Below are 24,499 nucleotides of genomic sequence, written 5' to 3'. Positions count from 1 at the left end.
AGCTTCATCAGGATTTACTAAAAATTTGTCAATTTTCTTTAGCCGCCAAGATGACGTTTTCTTCATTTATGATGCAATTCATAACGACAATGAAAAAACTCAATCGTTTAATTTGGCTATATTAGTGTTTTTTATTGAGTACCAAAAATGTCTGGAGTGGCCGCTACTTTAACTTCGCAGCCTCATCGGTGGATATTATATTTTAAGGAACGAATGTAGTTGCAGTCTAGGTCAATATGTTGAATTTATTTTATTCTTCAATAAATCATTGTTTCTTCCTTATTTATAAATCGAGTGGCATATTGTATATTTCTCCACCAAATCATCCAAATTTTAACACTAAAGAACATTTTTCAATTAAAATATATACTTAAACGGATTGTTTTGACTTGTCTTGCATATAATCTTCATTACGATTTATGCAATGATTTTATGACAAAAAAATTGGCAATTCAATGACTTTTAGTAGGTTACCTTATATAATGAATGTAAGGATCGATTTTTGAAGGAAAATATACATGACGCTATAATTACGATCTCGAAGGGATTTTCTGATTACTCCTTCAATAGTCTTCAGGTATCTTTATAAGGTAGGAAATATCAATAATGCTCAGTATATTAAAATTCAAAAATATTAAATAGATCTTTGGATAACAATACTAACAATATTTCTACATGATCATCATCTATTAATTTGAATTTATTCAAATGTCCTAGTTATAAAAAATCTATAGCTATGGGCATGGTCCTAATGTCATTTGTTGTTAATACTACCATACTTCTCATGAAATAAACAGAAAAAAAATAATTACGACAAAAATCCATTTAGATACAATGAATGAGAGAAATATTCAATGATAGACCGTAGAGACGACCCTATTTTGTAAGGAAATTACCTAATCTAGAATCTTCCAAAAATAAAAACCATCTGACTTCGTTCAAATTTTCACGAATATATCAAAAACCTTGGGAAATGATTTTTTTTTGTTGCTAGAAATAAATAATATTTAATTCACAGGTTCGATTAGTTATTATGACGAAAAAAAATATATATATATAAATACACGAAGTACTATTAAGAAATTCAAAGGAAATACATAAATAATTAGGTTGCCAAATAGGAATTCCCCTATAGATAATGTGCCTCAAAAATAATTAATAACTTAAGAGGTAATTTCAAGTTACTGCGTAACATCAATTATTTTGATAGAGAGTAGAGAAAGGATTTACTCTTGGGTGGCAATGTATTTGACCAAGTCAACAACACGGTTTGAGTATCCATATTCGTTGTCATACCTAGAAAAAGAAATTAATGAAGATAAGAAAAATAACCAAAACCAAAAGCGACCAAGAAGTTCTTACCAGCTGACCAATTTGACAAAGTTGTTGCTAAGCTGAATACCAGCCTTGGCATCAAAAATAGATGAACGTGGGTCAGATGTGAAATCGCAGGAGACAACTGCATCTTCAGTGTATCCTAAAATACCCTTCATTGGTCCTTCAGAGTACTCCTTGATCTTGGCACAGATTTCCTCGTAAGTAGCTCCCTTTTTGAGAATAACTGTCAAATCGACAACTGACACGTCGGGAGTAGGTACACGGAAAGCCATCCCGGTAAGCTTGCCATTCAAATCGGGGATAACCTTACCTACAGCCTTGGCGGCACCAGTAGATGCAGGAATAATATTTTGTCCAGCACCACGGCCATCACGCCAGTTCTAACAAAAGATAATCCATCAAATGATTACTTAAACTTAATTCAATTCAACTATACCTTTGCTGAGGGTCCATCAACGGTTTTTTGGGTAGCGGTGACGGCGTGAACGGTGGTCATGAGACCTTGTTCGATTCCAAAATTGTCGTGAATAACCTTGGCCAAAGGAGCGAGACAGTTGGTTGTGCAACTGGCGTTGGAAATAACTTTCATGGATGGGTCATAAGACTCATGGTTGACACCCATAACAAACATGGGAGCGTCTGCAGATGGAGCAGAAATAATGACACGCTTGGCACCACCCTGGATATGAGCATTGGCTTTTTCAATGGTGGTGAAGACACCAGTGGATTCGACCACGTAGTCTGCTCCGGCTTCTCCCCACTTGATGTTGGCGGGATCTCTCTCTCCGAACACGGTGATTTTCTTTCCATCAATGATCAATTTGCCATCGCTGTAAGAAATGTCCTTTTTGCACATTCCGTGGGTGGAGTCATACTTGAACATGTATGCCATGTAGTCCACGGGGATGAAAGGATCGTTCACAGCAACAACCTACAAAAATATGGCTCAAAAATATATTTCCGCTATTACACAATCCAGACTTTAAATACTCACGTCAACACCATGATCAAGAGCGGCTCTGAGAACAAGACGGCCGATACGTCCAAATCCGTTAATTCCAACTTTGACCATTGTGAGATTTGATAATATAGGAGAGCAAACTGATCAAAAAAGTAAGAAAAAATTATTAGAGGCTATTTAGTATTGCTGTAAACTTTACAACTTCAAAATTTGATATCTAAAACTTGAAAGGCCTAATTGCTTATTCAATAAATTACCGAGAGATGTCGAAGTACTTTTCTGAGGAAATATTTTAGGGAACTAAAAACCAGTGGGGAAAGAATCACGAGAAATATAATTGCACACGCCTTAAAGTGCAATTTAATAGAGAGCGCGAACACTCAAAGTCATCCGCTCGGTCGATTAAATGTATTATTATAAAAAGAGGAACAACCGTGCGCTCACTATTTCTCATTCAAACCGGTTGAGGACTCCTCCATAAACTGGAGTCCCATGACAACGTAAAGAAAATAACCTGTTCTTAAACAAGCACGAGACCATCATGACATCAAATGAAAATCAAAACCATTAAATATGAAAAAAACCAGTTCTATTCATCTTCAAAGTCACTTAGGTAGTCATGACGACTAGCAACTGCGATGTAAATATCTACGGATCGATTCTACTACGGATGTAATGAAAATGATGTAAATCATAGCGTAGACGATCACAATCCCAGAGAATTTATGGAATCAAGGAGTGTATTAATAATAATTATTAATTACCTTATGTGTATAGAGGAGTAAACCGAAAAGCGTTCCTTTGTCGAATGATGCAAGTCTTTTATAGAAAGAAGTCGAATCCAAGATGGCTCGCCTTATGCGGAAACTCCTCCTACTCCTCTTCCTCCCTTTACCCTTCCAGCTTCTTGCTAGTCTCTCCTTTCTTGTCCTTTCTTTTGGATGATGTAATTGCGATTGTTACTACTCCTCTAGCTATTCTCACTTTCTATACTTTTTGGAGCTAGCAATTTCTCTATATCATTCAAGAACTGTGTGCTTCAATTTTAAAGCACAAACACTTTTTCCTTGCTTTGTTATTATGTTATTGTAATGTAGTTATTTAAAAGCTCTTATGAAATTGTAAATTTTGCATTGAGGATGTATGAAAAGGAATCATGTGAATTGGAGATATTTGATTTGAAATATTAATTAACGGATAAAATGGTTATATTCCAATGAATTTTCCCACTCCCCTCGTCATATCTAATTCCAAACTTGGTATCACCTATTAATGTTTGAGAAGTTATATATTTCCAAATACAATGCATATTTAAGCATTTATATGTTCAAGGTGACTCAAGGTCGTCTTAATGGAGGACTTCCCATATAGAAGAAGCACATACTTTAGTTAAACTACTCTATGCTTAGTTTACTTCTCCTTGATGGGGTGTATTGAAAAAATCTTTACTACATGGGGTAAAATACGTAATATAATAGTAATATATAAATATTTTGTTTAAGTACAACATTTCGACTCACTCATTTTCATAGAACAATTTCGTGGATAAAAATGGACTTATTTGTTTATTAGGTTGAGTACTTATAAGTTGGGTACGAATAACAATTTATAAGTGATTGAATTACAGCATAAATTATTTTGAGTAGCAACTATTAATTGATGCATTTTGATATAATATTCAAAATACTTATTTATTATGTATTTACGAGTTATTTTACAAAGTTTTGTAAATTATTCATTTAAAATGTTTCATCTCTTTTATTACTTAGCTTGCATACAATATTTAATTTCTAAATATTTAATTAATTCCATATACCTGGCGTATACCAACCGCAACCAAAACATGACAAAAACAATACAATGGTGGGATTATCAATCAATTATAGAGCGTTCTCATTGAGGTAATAAATTGAAGGAGAGGCCATATTTGGGCTCAAAGTTGATATTTTGCTACATAAAATGGACAAATTTCCAATTAATATTTATGAAACTTCATCAAATGATTTTATAAATAAAAAAAGACTTAACATTTGCATTCAATACTACTTGATGCCAATGATACACACTCATATTTGAATTAAATCAAAGTAATATGTACTAAAAATCCCTAATAATGGCTAGATTTTTACAATTGTTCTTCTTTTTTTTATCGATAAAGGACGACAGAACTAGGATCATTAAATAAAAATATCTTACTCTTTCAATTATAATAGTTGATTTTTATCTATAATATGAAAATAAGAATGTATGACGATCAAATAACATATAAAAGGGTTAGATATGTAATAAAACTAGGCAATGGAGCATGGGTCGGGTGACTTTTTTTTAGCATTACTCCAAAAGAAATAGTAGTAATATTAATTTACCCCAAACTAGGGACATAATGTTCATTCTTTTATTTCATTTAACACTAGGAAGTAAAATTCTTTCTTTATGGCATGGAAATAACGTACAAGAAAAATTACCCCACCCAATTTTCTAAATTAACCTATTTTGAGTAATTTACCCCTGTTTCCCAACCATTACAATAGAGGGATGATTTTTTTATTAACAGTAAGTTTTAAGTCCTTTTATTCGTTGATTTCATTTTGATATCCAATATTTAACCTTTTCCTTAATATGAATGATAAAAGAGTTTTTACTGTTTTAATTCTATGTTATTTAGGTCCATAAAATATCTGGCATCAAAAATGCTGAAGTCCCGTAAAAAATGAAAAATATTAAAGGAGTATTATTTGACTTTTCTGATGAAAATTACTTATTAGCTATTTATAAGTAATATGTGGCAGTGTGGTACATCATATAGTTCAAATGCCCACAGTTATATTATTCGTAAATACATTCAGAATAAATAAATTTGTTTTACCGAAATAAAATGATAGCATTAATGTATAGTTGGTAATTAAAATGACTGATGTTCTAATGAAATAAGGCATTTTAGGACGAAGAAATTGCAACTTGTACACATTCTATCCATTGTTCTTATTCGTTTCTTCTTTATTGAGCATGCGCATGTAATATACATTATAAATAAATAATGCACTATGCAGTCACTGAACAGCTGAGGGAGCTTCATGACTGCAAAAATACATATCTTTGTAAAAATACAAGAATGAAAGACTCCCGACTATGAATATTGACTTAAATACAAGATAAATTAAGGGAAGATAGAGTTGAATACGGAGGGGGAGAGGAGCAAAGATAAGACCTATTGAGTCAAATAGGTACGTTTCAAGCCAACAATAATTCTATTAAAGCCTTGAAACAGATGTCAACGGATGCAAAGGATATTTAGCCCATTTGTTTTATTTCGTCATACATTTAAAGATGTGACGTTTCAAATATAGTACAAAAAAAATTGTACACAACATATATTTTTTAACTGAAACAATAACAAAAATGCAATAAATTAAAGTTAAAATGGGCCTTGAGGGATGTGTATTTATATTCGTTTGTAAATAAAGCGACAGAGAGTGGCGCCGTCTTATGCCAAAATAATGCAACTCCCTGAATGTTAATATTATTTAATAAAAAATAACATCTACGTATGTTTCTCACATAGAGTGCGCTCTCAAGATCCTAGAGAGCATTATCCATTTTTTAAACAAGAAGCAGACTGTCACACTAACTTGTGGATAATAATCAATATATAATTTCCAAGATTAATTGAAGTACCTTGATAATTTCTTAGTTTGCTCATGTCCTATTGAAAAGGCTCCCAAGAAGGAGATAAATATATTATGTTAGTTGAAAAACTATGTTTAAATTCTCCTAAGTCCAACTGGGATCATCTAGGATAATTGGGGGTTGTCTTATTCTAAAAATCATTTTCAATAATCGTAGTATTTTATATTTTACGTTTATTAACTAAAATGTATCACAGAAGCAATTTAATTGTCTATAATATTATAACTTTTATCTATAAATCTATTTAATGGAAAATAGACTATAAAGTATATTATTAAAACCTCAAATGGTGACTCTATTCTGAAACCGAGTCAATTCCAGTTTACTATTACAAATGACTATTATTCACTTCTATATTAAGTTATATGAAGTATACATTTGCAGCTTATATTGTACGAAACTTTTAACTATCTAAAGTGAAGAATAAAGTAATATAGAGATGAGAAAGCTTCAATATAGAAACTAACGTATTTGACCTTTCAAAGGGAGTTACAACACACGAAATAACTCAATATGCGTGAATATGTCTCTAAGGTAATATTATTGCATAAGAATCTGTGTAATGACCCGTGGATTGTAGTTCATGTGACTTCTATAATAATTATATTTAAAAAAAAGAAGATTTCATTATCCATTCCAAATATAAATAATTATGATAGTAATACCTGATGAATTCAACTTTATATATATTTTTCCCTTTTATAAAAGTGCCAAATAGTTCACTAAAACCTGTATCAACTTCTATTTTATGATCTTATGGACAAGTTTTTTATATAACATTACAAGGAATTCTATAAATATCTAGAAACAGATTCTTTGTCGAACTTTTTACCCAACATCATTAGTATTAGTTGACCAATAAACTCCTTTAATGCGGCGAAATATAGTCATAAATCTCAAAATTAAATACTTACATAATTGATTATGTCTTTCAGTGAAAATCAAAAGTGGGGAATGTCCTTATACTTCAAGTACAAGTATAGTCTCAAGTGCAAGGCAGAGATACAAATTATGCCACGCGATTTATAAATAAAGAAGATACAATAATTAATGTATGGTCGAAGAAAATAATATGAACATATTGATCAAGAATCTGCCATTTTATTTTTTCCATTAAATGTTATTAAACCAACCAATGAGGTTGCGCAGTATATCTGATACCACTCCAGATATTTATAGAACTTATTTTTTGCCTTTTGAGATAAAACCACTTGATAAAGAAGAGAGAATGATTTAATTTATATCAATTATAGTTTACAATAATAAATTCCTTTAATTGATGTAATCTTTAGTTTCTGTCTTATTTGTTTTTCTCTATAATTATTAATTAATTATGAACATTCAATACATTCTTAAAATTGTTTATTTATCTATAAATAAATACACGGAACAAATTAAATATTATATCATATCGAAACCTTTCTACAAATATGATGATAACTTCATTCATTATTAGAATCCCGGAATCCAACAGTAATTTGTCGCGAAAGGGGCTTTAAGGAGCGGTGGACTCGAATTCAGAATTCATTTTCTCATAAGAAATAACTAATAAAGAACTAATCTGTTTTAAGCAATCCAGTTATTACACTAAAATTTATCCTGTCTTTCTTAAGACTAGGGATTGTCATGTTAATTTTGGCAAATTTCAGAAAAAAAAATTGAGTTTAATCTCAAGTTCACGGGCAAATCCCGTGAAATCAATATTATCTTCTTGATTTATTTTTTAGATTTACCGATTTTATTGGCTCGGCATATTAATTTATGAATCGCTCAAAGAGTATTTATTTTCTGGGAGTTTTTTTCAGCAAGTTTAATTTACTGTTAATTAATATTGATTTCTTAAGTACTATGATAAGGTTTAGCAATTATTTTTTTATATTCTGTTTCTGCCGTTCTTTTTACATAAACAAACTATATAAATCATTTAGTCGTTTCATTATCATGAGTGAGCAATAGGGAAAAAGGCAGCGCATCTCAGATCACACAATTTTAATTGTTCTAGGACCCTGATTTTTAATTTGGCTAAGATGAAAAAAATGAAGAAGACCTCTCCAGGATGTTGGAAAGTTGAGAGAATAATTCAAAGAGGGATACAAATTCTTGTTAAGTTTGGAGAAGAATATAAAGGAGGATTCCATTAAGTGGATTAATCTTATTTGTGGCTTCTAGGACCATAAAGCACAACTTGGGATTACTTTCTTTAACAAGGGCCCCACACAACCTTCTGGCAGAGAGCATGAAAGCCAGGAGTTTAAAAGGTTGCAATAAAATCCTCACATGGATGAAGGCAAATGGGTCAATTGTGAAAATTTTCTCAGACAAGAAGATTTTCACAGTTGATCAATTCCACAACCGCTGGAACAACTATTGTCTTGCAGAAATAAAATAAGAGGCCCAAAGGGTTTACCACACCAAATTCCGGGTCAAAAAATGGCTCGTCGGCGTTGTGGCCTTTGATGGAAAGAAGATGCCTCTGTTCTTTTTCAAGGCTGGACAGAAAATCGGCCAGAAGGCCTACTATAAGGTGCTTAGATACACCATCTTACCATGGCTGAAGATCAACAACCCGGAGGGTAACAATGTGTGGACTCAGAATGACATAACCTCTCACACATTCTCAGAGTGCAAAAGTTTTGTGCATATTAAATGGCTCGATTCTAGTCCAAAGAGATATAGCTCTCTTCCGCACTAAATATGAACCCACTGGACTATTCCATATCAGGCACTTTAGCGAGGGAAACAAACAGGACCTCACACCCATATGTGTACTCACTGAAGTCCTCCATAGTGGTTGCATTGGACAACTTGACATAGGAGGGTATCAGGGTATCATCAACTCTTGCATGGCCTTCAGTCCACGTGTAAAGGCTGTGATTGATCATGAAGGGGCCATATTGAGTTTTTAAAAACCCTATCTACATGTTTTGTTAACATAATTTTTTTGCCTATTATTGAAAATATAAAAATATTGAGGTATTTCTAATTCCATCCCCATAATATATTATCCGTTTTTACATCCCAGGCAAAATAACCATCCGGCATTTTCTCAAAAATTAAAATATAAAGTTAAATATATTTTAAGAGTGGAGCAGCTCTTAAAAATAATATATTGACTAATCCATTTATAGCTAATTCAAGCAGATCTATATATTAATTTCCAACAAAAGAGAATGTAATGAGTATTGATTTATGACGACTGATATATAGAAGTAGAATTTTTTCTCTCTTGAGTAAAAGATTTCTTATCTTATAGGTTTTGTGTGTATAGAGTATATAATTGTAACGTTAATTTTTAAATATAATTGTTAATAGATATTATCATCAATTTAATTGGGCAGAGTTAAATTATGGATATATCATGATAATTATTTGATATTATTCTGGATTTGTATGCATCAATTAGTAGTTCTAGTCAAATATATTTAAGCGTAATTAAGTAATTATGAATAATGAAACATGATTGAACAAATAATAATATTGATAAAATGAATTTATTACTGAAACACTGGATGAATTTATATATAACTTTTAAAGATAGTTGAGTTAATGTTATGTAATTGGTTGTAATAAATATTGAAGAATAACTTGAAATTTTAATGAAAGATCGAAGATTTTTCATGACATTAATATTGTCAAAATTTTGAACTTTGACAAACCTTTATAACACATGTTGCAGTTTTAATTGATAAAATTCAAATAAAATAATGTTTATTTTATGAAACAGCTTAAAAACATGAACTTATGTTTCAGAATGCTATATAAATCATTCAAGGACTTACTTGTTAGTCTACATACTTATTTTTCAATAGCTTAGATACCTTATATATTCCTCATTTTATATAGTATACTTATAACAAGGCATTGTATTAAAGCTATTCTATATAGAGATATAGGTCACAAATTCACAAAAGGGTTTCTCAACTATAAGCGAGGCCGAAGATAAAATACAGGACTCTTTTATTCACAATATGCAGGATTTATTTCAATTTTTTACATTAAAACATACAAACCATGGTCAAGTATCTCGAATGATTCCCAGAACTGGCTATGGTCTTGATCTTGCTTTCTTAGTTCTTATTGATGGGTCACAATCTAAATTTGTCATTTACCAGTTGTTTCTGTAGCTTGGGACTAAAAGACTCTAAATAAAGTGGCTACATGTCGGTTAAAATATTAATTATTAATTAAAAAATGTACCTCAAATATGTGCACTCACTCACAAACTCTCAATTAAATAATGACTAGGGATGGGACATATTCAGAGGTGTATAAAATATGCCCTAGAAGGAGAGAGTGGCTTTTTTTAGGTGTCAATTTAAAGGGTTTTTTTTTTATTTTCAAAAGCTGTTATCATTATGATTTAATTATTGAAGACAAAACATCTCAGTAATATGTAATAATTAGTGTGTGAGCTCATGAAAGACAGAGAGTAACAATGACGGTTTGATCAGGAATTATAAGTGTTATTCCTTGTTAGACTCGGAGTAGAATTGGAGATTGAACTCGGAGTAATTCATATTATAAATACATTTTTCTATATAAGGAGTACAATTTGTGCTTATTTCATCCTCTCACGGCTGCTGGTAGCTAATCTAATGAAAAGTCATAAGCAATGTGACTATATTTAAGGTGTGTCGATAAGAGACTTCTTTGCTTTTGTTTACGGGCTATTTTGGTGACGTCACAAAGGAGCCGATTTAGGAATAAATTCGATAAAACAAATTGTATTAATACATAATATAGTATTTATTTTCTCATCAGACAATACTAATAGTGTAAATTTTTATACTCCAACGGTTATGGTAAAAATAAGTAAAAAGTTGTTTTTAATGAAAAATAGGTCAGAACATAAAATTTCAAATAAAAAAATATTGGGCATCTGATGAATTTGTACAGGTTGCTGGAGCACAAATACGCCTAGTACTTCTAGAAGAAGACATATGTAATTTTTAAAACTGAATAGACTAAAAAGGAGAGAGGAGACAAGATGGTTGAAATAAAAAGTAAACAAAAACTATGTATATGAATTATGTTCAGGATTCACGTAACCTCAATCAAAAAATATAGAATATAAATACCCTTCGTAGATTATTAGGGTTATTTATTTTTGTTTTGAAATTATTTTTATAATTTTTTAGAGCATAGTTATGATTCATATACTATGAACTATTGTTTTAATTAATAGTTGAGTTTTCTAGTTAAATCTAAAGAAAAGTACATAACCTTATCCGAAACGTTGACTTTTATTAAATTACATCAGATGAATCTTATTCAAAAGACGTGATAACAATGAATTGTGCAAAAGAAATTCAAAGCACATATACCAAATTTTAGACGAATCAGAATTAGAGATAAGAAAAAACGTTCTTGATTGATATACATGACTCCTCTTCCCCGTTGGTCTCTTTATTTAAAAATAGTCAGTAATCCTGAACTTGGCTCCCATGTGACGTCATCAAAAAAGTTGTCTCCTAAAAAGTTAACCGAACTACGTTGCAAGTTTCTTATCGACACACCTTACATATATTGACACCTTGTGTCAGAGTAGCTAAGCTGCTCTCCTTCCAAACATTTTTTTTAAATCGTCAGGATTACCACGTTAATTTTCGGTTTCTTTTATTTTTACATACAGGACAAATTTGTAGAATGTAATGATAATAAAATTGAATTACTGATCTACACAAATCCCATCCCTAAAAATAATGCTAGTCAAAAGATTTTTATCGAGCAATATTCAATTTTATACCTTTGAGTATTCAAGTTGATAACTTTTTCCTGTTGATATGACTGCCTGCTCCCTTAAACTTCGAACCTCCCTAGCTAGGACTATATACACTTGTCCTCAAAATTATTCATAACCTTGTTAATTTTTGTGATGAAACTAATGTAATTTTTTCAAGGTTGGAAGAATAAGAACAAAACTTAATTCAAGAATCTCTTAACTCCATGGGAATAATTCGAAGGATAACCATAAAATGCTATGTTCAAAATTGTCCATATCCTATCCTCATACTCTTTAATAGTCAATAGTATGGCATTTTTTATTACTGCTTATAGACAATTCTTATACAATTCTCCTGGGGAATATTAGGACACTCTTCCTTAACAAAGGCCTCCAATTGGGTCAGGTTGGTATGTTTCTTAGTCATTACTCTGGTTTTTAAGTCTCGCCACAAGTTCTGGATTGGATTACGGTCAGAACTAGGACTTGGTCATTCTAGTATATTAACATCATTGTTCTTGAACCACTTATTTACTACCTTGGTAGTATGCTTAGGATAATTTTCCTGTTGGTACATCGAGTTGTAACTCAATTTGTTCTCTTTTTACGCTTCTGGTAAAGATTCATGAAAAGTTTTAGAAGTAAACTTCAAGTAATTCCAATGCTTGCCTGTATTGGTGAGTTAGGATTCCTGTCAAATCGGTCTGAACCAACTAACTTTTCTTAAACTTCGATAATTTTTAAAAGTAAGTCGAATAAATTTTTGTAATCCAGGAATATGGCTGAATTCGACTTAATTCTATAACAAGTAAGATCCAACTAACGATTTGTTACATACATAAATACTTTTATACGCACACAATAACAACCAGATGAATAAAAAATCACTTGAAACGAAGGATACAGTAAGATTACCACAGAGACCTAATTATATTTAAAACATCATAATATTATAACTAATTGATAAGGTCAAATATCACATAGCAGGGGCGTCCGGAGGATTATATATATATATATATATAAATGTATTTTTTTCGGGCTTGTCAAAATATGGTTCGGAAGGTGGGATTTTATGCTTAGGCCTAGACTGAATGAACTCGTAGTGTTAGCCCGTAGTTCTTCAATCTAAAAATATTCCCTAATTTTGTATTTTTTTTTTCAATTATAAATTTTTTTTGTCATAAAAAAATTTGACGATTTAATATAAGTTCATAATTACCTTAAAACCTTCAAAATAGATATTATTTTTAGGACAAAATGATGGCAAAACTAAGACTGCAAATGGAAAAGCTGGAATGGCACTAGTTATTATATTAATCGCAAAAAAACTATTGATACTCTAATATTACATATACATACATCTTTCATTAAAAAATCTTGACAGTGAGAGTTGAACTCAGGAGACACCATTAGCTTAACCACAATACCTCTTTCGGCATATTTTTGTTTTTTTTGGTAGGGTATAACTAGTTAAAGAAATAGTTCAACATCATAAAGTGTGATGTTTCTGTATTTTTGAGCAAGTTCATTCATCATTCTGTCTCCTCCACCATGACCGATAGCCCAATGGGTCACATCTAGAATTACAAATATCTCAGAGTCTGAGATATAAATTAAAATATTACACGAATTTTCTTCCAAAAGATTTATTAATTTGGTCTTATTCCCGCCTATCATTGCGTCATAATGTTTAAGAAGCCAATATTCTCTTGGTGTCTTCCTAATGGACTTCACTTTTTTCACTTCATCAATTTACTCTTGATATCTAGTTTCAGAAAGAGAAACACTATTTTTAACAACGTTGGCTCTTACTTGAGACAGTTTATATTGTTGCATGTCAGCTTGGAGTGGCTCATACTCTGGCACTACACTTTCTTCCGACATACAGACACTAGAAACCACGGGGGGGATCTGTGAAAATACTTTTTCAATAAATGACGAAAATAAATATATTCCATAAGTTCGAGATAAACAAGGCTGGGGGAGTTGAGTGAAACGCAATTGTACCCCCATATACTATTTCAATTACCTGGTTCCTTTGTTTTATTTTTATGATACACCAAGCAAAGAAACCTTTATTTATACTTGATGCATAATTTGTAGTGATGGAAAATGATCGATAAAGAATGGAAGCAGCTCAGAGTTCCCTTGAGTAAAGACGATCTCCATGATAAGTTAGATTCTTAAGTTCCTTGTCTTACCTGCGCAAAATTATACAACTCTTCACTGTTAGATTTGCCTCTTATTGCTTCCTCATTCAATAACTATATCAAATCTAGTTCATCTAAACATCTCTTAAACTTTGCAATACCTCAATCACAATGATACTCATCATTTTAAAACTCATCAAATATTACTTTATTATTATAACATCATGAAAAGTTATCTTTATAAGTTATAACTTATAAGGATATAAAGCAGATTCAAGCCCGAATTACCTAGGTTGGCCATATAAAAACTTTAATTTGTTCGATAAAACCTCCTACTTATATCTTCGAATATATTTCGATCTTAAGGTTTGGGGAAATTATTATTATATTTGAAAATTAGTCCTCCTTTGTCCAATTCAAATGCTCTAGTTCATGCCAGCTCGATGAGGATGTAATCGAAGTATGTTTTTGATTACAGGAAATAAGTTAACGTGAACAAAACACAAGTACTTATGTACTATGCTTGACTTTGTATTGTTATTTACAGTCTGTAACTTATATGTATTATATACTTTGCTGACATTTGACCCCAGGATTATGTATAATACCTAGGCCATATATAAAATGTCGAATATTATATAGTTTTCCTGAGACCATCTGGGATTATACACATTACCTAGGTATTATATATAATGCCGGATTTTCATACATTGCCGGTAGCATATATATATATTGGCCATCCTATTTTTTCTATAAATAAATTTTTACTATCCTATAGAAATACAATGTAAAGCTTCGCTTCTAATAAAATATTACAAAAGCAATATTATTATATAGTATCGAATAAAATACTATGAAGGATTTTTATATTATGAAATACATGGTTCTAGGAAAATTGCCCTTGAGAAAATTGCTAGTAGAAAATTCCCGTTTGGGCAAATGGCCTTGAAGAAAATTGCAAGTGGGAAAAATTATTACAAGGAACATTTCCAGTCTTTAAGAATAAAATCTTAATACCTCAACCCCAAACTTGTTTTGTGTGATGGCAAGGCTACTAAACAGGTTAACACCCCTGCAACCACTTCATAAAGCGTTTAGGCCATCCAAATACTTCAAAATAAAGCCCAAGCCCATAGGTTGCTTAAGACTACTCCAAGTATAGAGTATTCCAATTATATTTGTAAGTATATAAATTTTTATTTAACACCATACATCATATAAACGTTCCACAAAAAGTAAAAAGTACTTGTGTAGAAGTAGATGGTACACAACTCGTGGGCTGGGGATATTTCATAGCATATTAGAAGGGGGTCTTATTGCTGAGAAACTAAACGGCGGTAGATTTTAAACTACCTTGGGGTCCAGCACTTGTACAACCTGAGGACTGGTATGGATCTTTGGATATTAGAAGGGTGTCAGGATGCTCAGAGAGCTGGTTGCTGAAGAATTTAACCTACCTCGGGCCCATGATCTCTACTACACAATCCGTTGGCCTGTGTTTATTTTAGAATATTCTAAGGGCTCCTTGATGCTTTTAAACGGGATGGCAGTGTAGTTTAAACTGCTTTGAGGAACGATGGGAATTGACTACCTTGGAGCACAGCTGCATACCTGAATAGCCTGTCGTTGTAAGTGTGCTACAGAATATTATGAAACCCTTAGGTTTAGGTTAGGTTTAGAAGCACGACAGCTGTGGAGTTTAAACTGCTTTGGGACCCAGTGCTTCACCTGAACAACCTGTGGGCTGGGGATATTAAATGGGTTAATTCATAGTAAGTTCCTTCCATATTAAATAATTTTATCGTCCGAGTGTAATATAAATTGCAACGAAATTGTATACGATAATATTGTCATGCTATGAAGTTACTCACAATCATATTGCATACATTGATGTTGCTTCACGATGATATTACACAAAAGAAGTTTGTCTTACAATGAAAAAAACTGACAAATTGTACCATGCAACAATTTTGTCTGCAACCTTTTTAAATACAATCGCATACATCAATAAGTTTAATATCATTTTTCGCCCAAATATCCCAAATGGTCCTTTGGCCAAATGGCTGTTCAGCAAATAGTTATTCTGCAAAATGTACATTCGGAAATTTTCCTTCGGCGAAATGTCATTTGGCAAATTTTACTTTGGCAAAAATGTTTTCTGCTAAAAGTCTGCTCACGATAAAATCAATATATTCTTGCAACCTCATACCATAATTAACCAAAATATTTCAAATGAAGTTTAGGAAGGACTTAAGGCGGATTATAGTCATAAAAATCGGATGTACTTTCTAGCTTGACCATTTTTTTAAATGGGCAAACTGAAAAGTGAATTTTCTTTTTCTATGCAGTTGTCATCATCATAAATGAAAATAATACTATAATGGAAAAGGCCAAGCTTTTTGAACTTTGCTACCGGAACATATGTTGTTGTTTATTTCTAAAGCTGTTCTTAATATTCTTGCATTCTTCAGAACGGAACATATCATACTTATAAAGCGTAATCACGAAGAGTTATAAGTCTAATTTCTTGTTGGACTCGGAGTAAAATTGAGGGTTGACTTTCAAGTAATTTCTACCTATATCATGGTATTATACGGTGTAGGGTTAGTGTTTATTTACCTCATCTGACAGTGGATTACAGTTAATTTAATGAACCGTCATGACAGCTTAGCTGCTCTCATCCAAAGCATTCTTCAAATTGCTAGGGTGACCAGGTTAATAGTATTATTTTCATCTACGGTCACTATTATTTCATTCCTATGGAGTAAACTTCATTTTCTATTACTTACAAGCTATCATTGATATATACAAAACCGGAATGAAAATTTTCTTGTGCTCATAAAAGATGGAGAGTAACCCTAAAAATTTGTTACAGAGTTATAATTGTAAGTCCTTATTCGACATAGAGTATAATAAAGGATATACATCGGAATAATTCTTGTCAATGTCCTTGTTTATTTTCTTCTACCCTCCTCCTCATTACCACTGATTGTAGCTGGTCTAATGAAACATTATTGCTAAGCTAAGCTGCTCTCCTCTTAAACATTCTTCAAATTGTCAGGGGTACCATGTTGATTTTCGGTTTTTTTAACATGACCAAAATACTCTTTTAATTCTTGTTAGTTGATTAAAGGAAGTATCGTTGAGAGCAACTATGCTTCCGATATCATAAATGTTAATTTAAATATTTAAATGGGTACTTTTGCCTTAAACTAATTTGCTTTAGGAGATTTCACCCTAAATCCATATTGCCTGAAGGATATTTCACCTTAATATATAAACAAATGAGATTTATAAGTCGTTATTGTTTATTTTTGTTGAAATTGATGTTTCCCTTAATTTTTTTATCCAAGGATATATTGTTTGGTTAAGATTATGGTTAAGGTAACACAAAAAATTAAAAATACATAATCGACCATTAATTTGGAACAAATTGAGATAATTTGAATTCAGTTAAAGGTTTTGCACACTACAGAGTGCCCATTGTAGTTATTTACTTCAAAATTACACCAAAAGTAAGTGAGAATTCATCATTCACATAGAGAGAGAGAGATGTTGAGACCATCACGATGAATGAACAATAAAGAAAAAAGAACGATAGAAGCAACCGTTTTTCCTTTTCTAATCTCTAAATGGTTATTTTTATCTGCCTTTGCTTACCCCTAAAATACATGTCTATTGTATCCAAAGTGTAAGGATTTATTAAAGGAAGAACCAATGTTTATTCTTCAATTTACCTTCAAATTTAAACAATTGTTGGGTTGAACAAATATGATCTATAATTTAAAGAAAAGTTACGAATAAATATTTTTATTCTTTCTATACGCATAAGTTATAGCCCATAAAAAAATATTTTTTGTTTTGTTTTTAAAGAGAGATTCTTTTACACATTCAATCAAGAAGAAGCCACAGTTTCCATAATGGCTGAACTCTTCCATCATATCAAGTGTTGCATGTTACAACAATTTAAATTTTCTGATAACTTTAGCCAAGGAGTACGTTATTACACTTAGCTTCAGCAAATCCAATAATAAATATTTGCACACCTACAATAATATTGTCTTTAATAATTATTTATATTAATGGATAATAGACGGGTCCTATAACATTAAAATATTAAAGGAAATAGTGAAGTAGTGGATGTCAAAAAGGACCAATTAATACAAGGACAAATTTTATGGTTAAGAGCTTGAGAAATTCCTTTATTAAACAGTATTATTCTGTTAAGCTCAGGGACTAGATTTATATGAAACTATGACGGGTTTGTGCATGGGGACCATAAAAATACGACTATAAGACTATTAGTAAATGTATTATTAGATTATATGGTTTTACTTTTTTTCTATTAAACGAGTTTACATGTTTGAGACGAAGTTTTTATTGAGGAGAGTATTATTGACTCCAGATGGTGTCAGCTGTTATCGGGGTATTTATGCTGTATTTTCTTTTCCTCTTTCTTTTTCCCCTTGCTTTTTAAAGAATATATAAGCATATTATACTGACGGGGTAATACAACAGTTGATGTGATCTTATTCGAAAATAGCGTTTTCAAGTACTCTATACTTTTATCTATGGGAAGAACATAGTCCAAAAAAGTTTCTTCTCGGTTAAAAATGAAGAAGTATAAAGTTTGAGCCATATTGATGAATAATTAGAGGTTGTATATCTCCCTTGAAGTTTTAAAATTCCTTATAAATGACTAGAATCCAAAGCCTCCAACCTGTTCTTGAACCTGGCACAGATCTTGATGAGGAACTCAATATTGTAAGCCTGCAAGGAGTCAACAGTATTATGTGAACGTTTTTTGTACTCTCTCTCCAAGATACCCCACACATAGTAGTCCAAGGAGTTCAGATCCGGCGAGCCAGGATTTTTTTTAATATATATAAAATTGGATATTAATTACATGTATATCCAAGCAGGGGTCAGAGCCGTGACTAGGATTTTTCTTTGCGAATTGACTAGCTTAAAATTACATTAAATAAATAAAAAAGTAGACAGAAAAAAATTCTATATACAGAATTCTATTAATAATTATAATATGAATGATTCGTTGTTGTCGAGAAAGATCCTGATAATTCTAATTATGATAAGAACGATTGAGCGGGAAATTGACTATCTTTTATACTAAATATACTAATCACACCATATCTACGGTTAATTAAGGTAATGTGTATAAAAAAAATTGTCTAGATGAGTAGTCATTTTTTATTTTTGTCAAGAAATTGCCAAATCGAAATTCACAAGGAAAATCGCAAAACTTTTTTTTTCACTAATTTTGCAACAAAAAAGTAAATAGCATTTATTGGCATTTTAATGAGAAATACAAACCTACGATTATTTTTTCCGAACTTGCAAAAAAAAAAAGTTATTGAATATATTGTTTTCGAAGAAATAACGCGCCATAACTGTTTCATTTTTGCAAATATTCCAAAAATAATTTAATAAAATGTTCCGGAAAATTGAAAAGTGTCAAAAAATTTAGATGATTAGCAATGGATAATACAATAAGCATCTTTGTGAGATCAGAGTTAAAGTTTGACTTGATGTATTCATCATTAACTTGATTTTTTAGATGAATATCCATGCTCTTGATATGACATGAGGATAATGAGTGGCGTGTAATTCTAGACAGGGGACTAAAGGCACATTTATATCAAAAAATCTGACAACCCATCTGTTTCTCGTCCGGTAAGTATTTTCCAAATTCCGGGGCCTCCATTTTCAGAAATCCAGACAGAAGGCGACGTTATTTTAGGCATTTTATTCAGTTCTCTATCGACTATCAACATCTAATATTATATTAATATTGAATAATAAAGGCAGGAATGATAACGTTCTTGATTGATAGAAGAAGATGTATATTATTTAATCAATGATGCCATAAGTATTTCTTCTCTTCTCCTCGCACGCTTTTCTATTCATACCAAAATTGTCACCCTTGTTTATAACTCAACACCCTTATAAAAAAAAATGGCTCGCCCCTCATAGTCTTACCAGGTTCAAAGAAGCACCATGAAAATTTTCAGCCTCCTATGTTCATCGGTGTGGGCACGCTTAAAGGACGGAAACACAAACTCTCTTATATATATATACCGAGTCGTACAAAATGGATGTACCACTAATATATATTAATTTTTCAAGGTATAGTGATTCCAATTCGTAAATTTCGGATGTTTAACGCGACAGCTGACTTTTTTAAGGTTTGAATGAGCTATTGCAATCCCCTCTATCATTTCTACAAACAGAAATAAATCAGATCACTGCTTGGATTTGCGCCGGCCATAGCATACCTTAAATTGTCAAGATTGTTGGGATTGAGAAGCACGCCGTCAGGGTCAGTAAGCTCATGAAAGAGGGGAAAAGCCTTAAAATCGAGCCCATTAGTGAAGCATCCCCCCCCCACACACACAGCCCATGTTGTGCAAGTCTGGATGGAAGAGAACATGGAGTTTTGGCCCAAGAACTTCTGGCCTCCTCAGAGCCCCGATTTGAATCCTTTGGATACCTCTATTGGGTGGCAAGTCGAGTCCAAGGCCTGCAAATCACGTGACATCAATGCCACCGACCTGAAGTCCTCCGTAGAGAAGGAGTGAAAGCCCACGAGAAGGGACTGCATTGTCAGAGTTCGATCCACCTTCTGTGACCACTTGAAGGCCGTCATTAAGAGCAATGGAGATCCAATTCCTAAATAATATATGTCATTGTGTGCTTAATAAATGTCTTTAAGTAATCTTAACGTAATTGAGACTCAGGAGGTGCAAAAGTTTTCTCACGCTGATGTGTGGTACATCCATTTCGCACGACCCTGTATACAGATGATAAAAATCAGGTTCATTTTTTAGCTACCCCGTTAGTTTATTAAAACTATACATTTTTTAAAGACAAAATTTAGAATTGAATTTTTCAAAGATTCAACTAACTCTTAGTGTTTAAAATCCTGTCAGGTTTTGATTGGGTTTGAAATAGTCCCTATATATAAAGGTGAGGCAGCAAGGAAATTCTACGCTTGTGTTTTTTTCATTATTAAGAGAAGAAAAATAATTAATGACGTCACTGTTGATACAGATATCAAACACAAATTAAGCGAATATATTAAAAAAATATAATTAAAATTCATTTGAAGTACACAATGGTAAACTTAGGCCCATACCAAAAAGTATAAAAATCAAAAATATTTAACCTATATTGATATTAATATCTATAAAAATAAAACCTTTCTAATACTGATTTCGATTGTCTTGAATCTTGATACTTCATAGAATAATAAAATCAATTTCAGAACTAATTATTTAAAAAGACAAACATTAATTTGCATATATACATTAATAATAATGAACAATCTATATGTAAGCTTATATTAATATGTTTTATGTATATTTTCTAATTTGCTATTTTATTACATAATATGAGAGTGGTGAATAAAAGAATAGCAATAAGTAAAAATTATAGCATACATATCTTTTTTACATACATACATGAATAATAAATATTAATGTATAAATTGACCAACCTATTTAAGTTTTCTCAGATTAGCACTCGCCTTCTTCAGTTTGAGCTTTTCATTTAGGTTATTTACTCTAATTATTGTCCTTGTTTTCACAAAGGATATGATGACTTCTTTAGGGCAGTTAGGATATCATTCAATTAGATGATTATGCAGCCTTTCAAATACATTTGTGTTTTTGGCAATTGCATCTACATGGTTTCAATGAAAAGATTTGAAATATTTCTCCAGATAATGACAAAATTTTAAATACTCACACAAGGAGATCGTAAGGCCTCCCTTAGACACCAATTTAATCCAATAGCTAGACGTTTCTTCGTAAAATTTGAAGTTATTTGTTTTTTCTCCTAGATTTGGATAAGGATCTTTAATTTTATTTTTTTTGCCAAAAATCCTGCAATATAAGCCAGACCCTCATGTGAATAATCATTGGAAACTTAAGATGATTCTTCTGTATCTGCTATGATTATGAAGTCCAGAATCTTCTAAAGTTTCCTTTGATTCAATTGCATCCTTGTCAAACATTTTCTTGTATATTGGACGAAAAGAAGTGACTCGTTATTTATTTCGTAAGTATCCTCATCATTTAACTCCTCTTCAACAGCTGTATTTCTTAAGACAAGTTCATGATTTTTTCCAATTAAATTTACTTTTACTCTTCTGAGAGCTTCCACTGGGGATGGATGAGTATTGTTTCCTGTAATGACACGAATCCATAAGAAAACATTCTCTAGACAATCTTGATTTAGATGAGTGGTTCAAATGAATTGCATTCGATCATCCTTGATACTTTGAAATAATTATTTTGTTGACAAATGGAGATTAAAATTTCCTTTTGAAATGGAAGCTAAAAAAAATTTCACATCACTTTCATGGACAAACTATCTGCTCCATTTTGTTCAAACCATGCATTTGTTGTTCCAAATGTATATTAAACACAAAAATAGGTGTTTTTTTTTTTTGCTGTAGGATCTACTACCACTCATACAGTCAAACCAATCATTAACAATTTGAATGATTCTAGACTGATAATATTTTTTGTGACCTTAGATGAATAAAAATGTTTTGTATATTGTGTTAGATAAAAGCTGTGCCGCAGTTCTAACTCATTGTCTTACATTTCCATTACATTCAAGATGGGATTCTTTAGTCCATTTGAAGATTATCTTCAACTCACCACAATCTTGTTCAAAAAGGTCCTGCAAGTTTTCCTCCTTAGTCAAACTTGCAGAATTACCATCCAAATCATTGAAATGTATCCATGATCTAATAAATGATTTCGAAAAAATTTGAGGGAATGAGGAGTCAGAGAAGGCATAAATTTGGCGTTTTTTATCCACAGGATTTTCAAATGAAAAGTTGTCCGGAGACAGATGTAACTGAGAGATTAATGATTTGTTACCTATATCAAAAGCAATGGCTTTGATTAAAATTCCAGCTTGGTCAAGCCTTTCAATGAGGGAGAACAACAATTTCTTTTTCAAATGTGTATCGAATTTTACATATATTGGTTGCTTCAACGCATGAAAACGTCCTCTTGCCATTGCAACCTGCATTTTTTTCCAAGGTCCAAATATTTGATTAAGTTTAGAGGAAATTTCAAACCTCTTCTAACTCCCATTTCATCGAAACAAAACCCGCCATACACTTTTGATATTCTTCTCAAATACAAATTTTTTTCAGAGATAATTTTGATGCTATCTTCGAAGAAGCCAAGTTCACACTTAAAATCTTGTAGAAAGATTTTTTGAGTCTGATGACTGGGTAATGGAAGAAGTTTCCTGGAAAGTAAATATTCAAAGGTTCGAGAACTAATGCTTCGCAAGATGAGGGCAGTGGTTACATCTTCTTTTGAGTTTCCTCGAGTGAAATTCTTCTAGGAATCTATAATTCTTCTTACTTGGATTTTGGAGTGGCTGTTTTCCTTATTAAATGTTGTTTAAACTTCTTTCAGTTTAGTAACTTACACTTTGTTTTGTAACAATACAATTCCCTTTTTGTCAAAGAAAGTTATTTTTGCAATTTTTGGCATTTGTGCTCCCAAAACAGAGGCCCATTTGCTTCCTCACATTCGACTCCTTTTTCGAATTTGTAAACGTGAATCTGAGTGTTTTGCGTCTGGATCAAAGGCTCTTCTTGGGACTCAGTGATCCGGTTACAAATTCTCATGAGCCCCTCATTATCAGTCTCTGTTTCCGATTACATACTGGTTTCCCCGGACCTCACTTGTTTCCAATAGTTGTTTTACAAGCTCTTTCCTTTCGCAAGTTTCCTTACAAATATCTTTAGAAGATTTGGGTTTATCTGAACTAGGAGAAGCAAAGGGAATATGGAGTGAGGGGACCACATCACTTTTTTACTTCTTCCTGTCCTTTAAGTCAAGGAGCTCAGCCTGAAGATTCCACTCAAAATAATAGGATGTAAAATGCCTATCACAAATCTTGGCATTCTTAATACTAATTAGATATAAATAGACGCTGGAATATTAAATTTTTCTGAGAAAATGCAAAACACTGAGCATCCCGTGGATTGGAACAGCAGACCATGGCACAAAGACGCTTTGAATCTCTAGATGAGGCCATTTTTGCTCAACAGATCCAAATTGATACACTTCACTTCATTGAAACTACCTGAACTGCCGCAACAGTGACGTCAATAAGTCAGCTGAGTCAGCTAACCAGACTTTCTTAGAAGATCCTTGTTCTCTCACCTCTATGTATAGTCATCTTGCCATATATTGTAGATTAACTTCGTCCATACAAATAAATAACCCTAGGCTATTCAATTTCGATGTACCATTATGGCTACATGTGATGGTGTTGGAATGAAAAGAAGAGGAGGGAATGTCTATAAACTAATGTTAGATAGTCCTCGATGATAATCATATTGTTAATTCTACGATTCTAAGTATCAAATAAAAATGAAGCAAAAAAAAAAGGTCCCTACTTAGAGTACCCTTTTTAATGAGGTTGTTTCATCTATTGGTTCTATCAGAATACAACTATACACATTATTTATTACCTTATCAATTGTTTGTTAGAATGAATCATAGAGAATGGCATATGGATTGACAAAGTTTTACTTGTAAACGCTGTTATCAAAAGCTTTCATGATGTTATTGCTCATGGAATTTA

General features: G+C 31.9%; 1 protein-coding gene and 1 long non-coding RNA gene across 5 annotated transcripts; both read right to left on the bottom strand.

The window, feature by feature from the left end:
• Positions 1 to 219: 219 nt before the first annotated feature.
• On the bottom strand, positions 220 to 785 carry LOC139905123 (uncharacterized). Its single transcript, XR_011779617.1, has 2 exons — positions 665 to 785; positions 220 to 339 (listed from the first exon to the last, which is right to left on the bottom strand). It is a non-coding gene; the product is annotated as an uncharacterized lncRNA (long non-coding RNA).
• A 192-nt stretch (positions 786 to 977) lies between these two features.
• Positions 978 to 3,585, bottom strand: LOC121116567 (glyceraldehyde-3-phosphate dehydrogenase). Of its 4 annotated transcripts, none has more exons than XM_040710830.2 (5): positions 3,064 to 3,585; positions 2,333 to 2,439; positions 1,775 to 2,269; positions 1,363 to 1,718; positions 978 to 1,296 (listed from the first exon to the last, which is right to left on the bottom strand). In XM_040710830.2, the coding sequence occupies exons 2-5, from the start codon at positions 2,408 to 2,410 to the stop codon at positions 1,227 to 1,229; spliced, it is 999 nt and encodes a 332-aa protein (XP_040566764.1). In that variant the 5' UTR covers positions 2,411 to 2,439; positions 3,064 to 3,585; the 3' UTR covers positions 978 to 1,226. The 4 variants fall into 4 exon arrangements, with proteins under 4 accessions (XP_040566764.1, XP_040566766.1, XP_071743710.1 ...); XM_040710832.2 differs by having other exon boundaries at positions 2,557 to 3,173; XM_071887609.1 differs by lacking the exon at positions 3,064 to 3,585 and adding an exon at positions 2,502 to 2,596.
• Between the last annotated feature and the right edge of the window lie 20,914 nt (positions 3,586 to 24,499).

Source organism: Lepeophtheirus salmonis, chromosome 4 (assembly GCF_016086655.4).
Source record: "Lepeophtheirus salmonis chromosome 4, UVic_Lsal_1.4, whole genome shotgun sequence".
NCBI classification, from domain to species: domain Eukaryota; kingdom Metazoa; phylum Arthropoda; class Copepoda; order Siphonostomatoida; family Caligidae; genus Lepeophtheirus; species Lepeophtheirus salmonis.
This window is presented reverse-complemented; position numbering and strand designations above follow the sequence as displayed.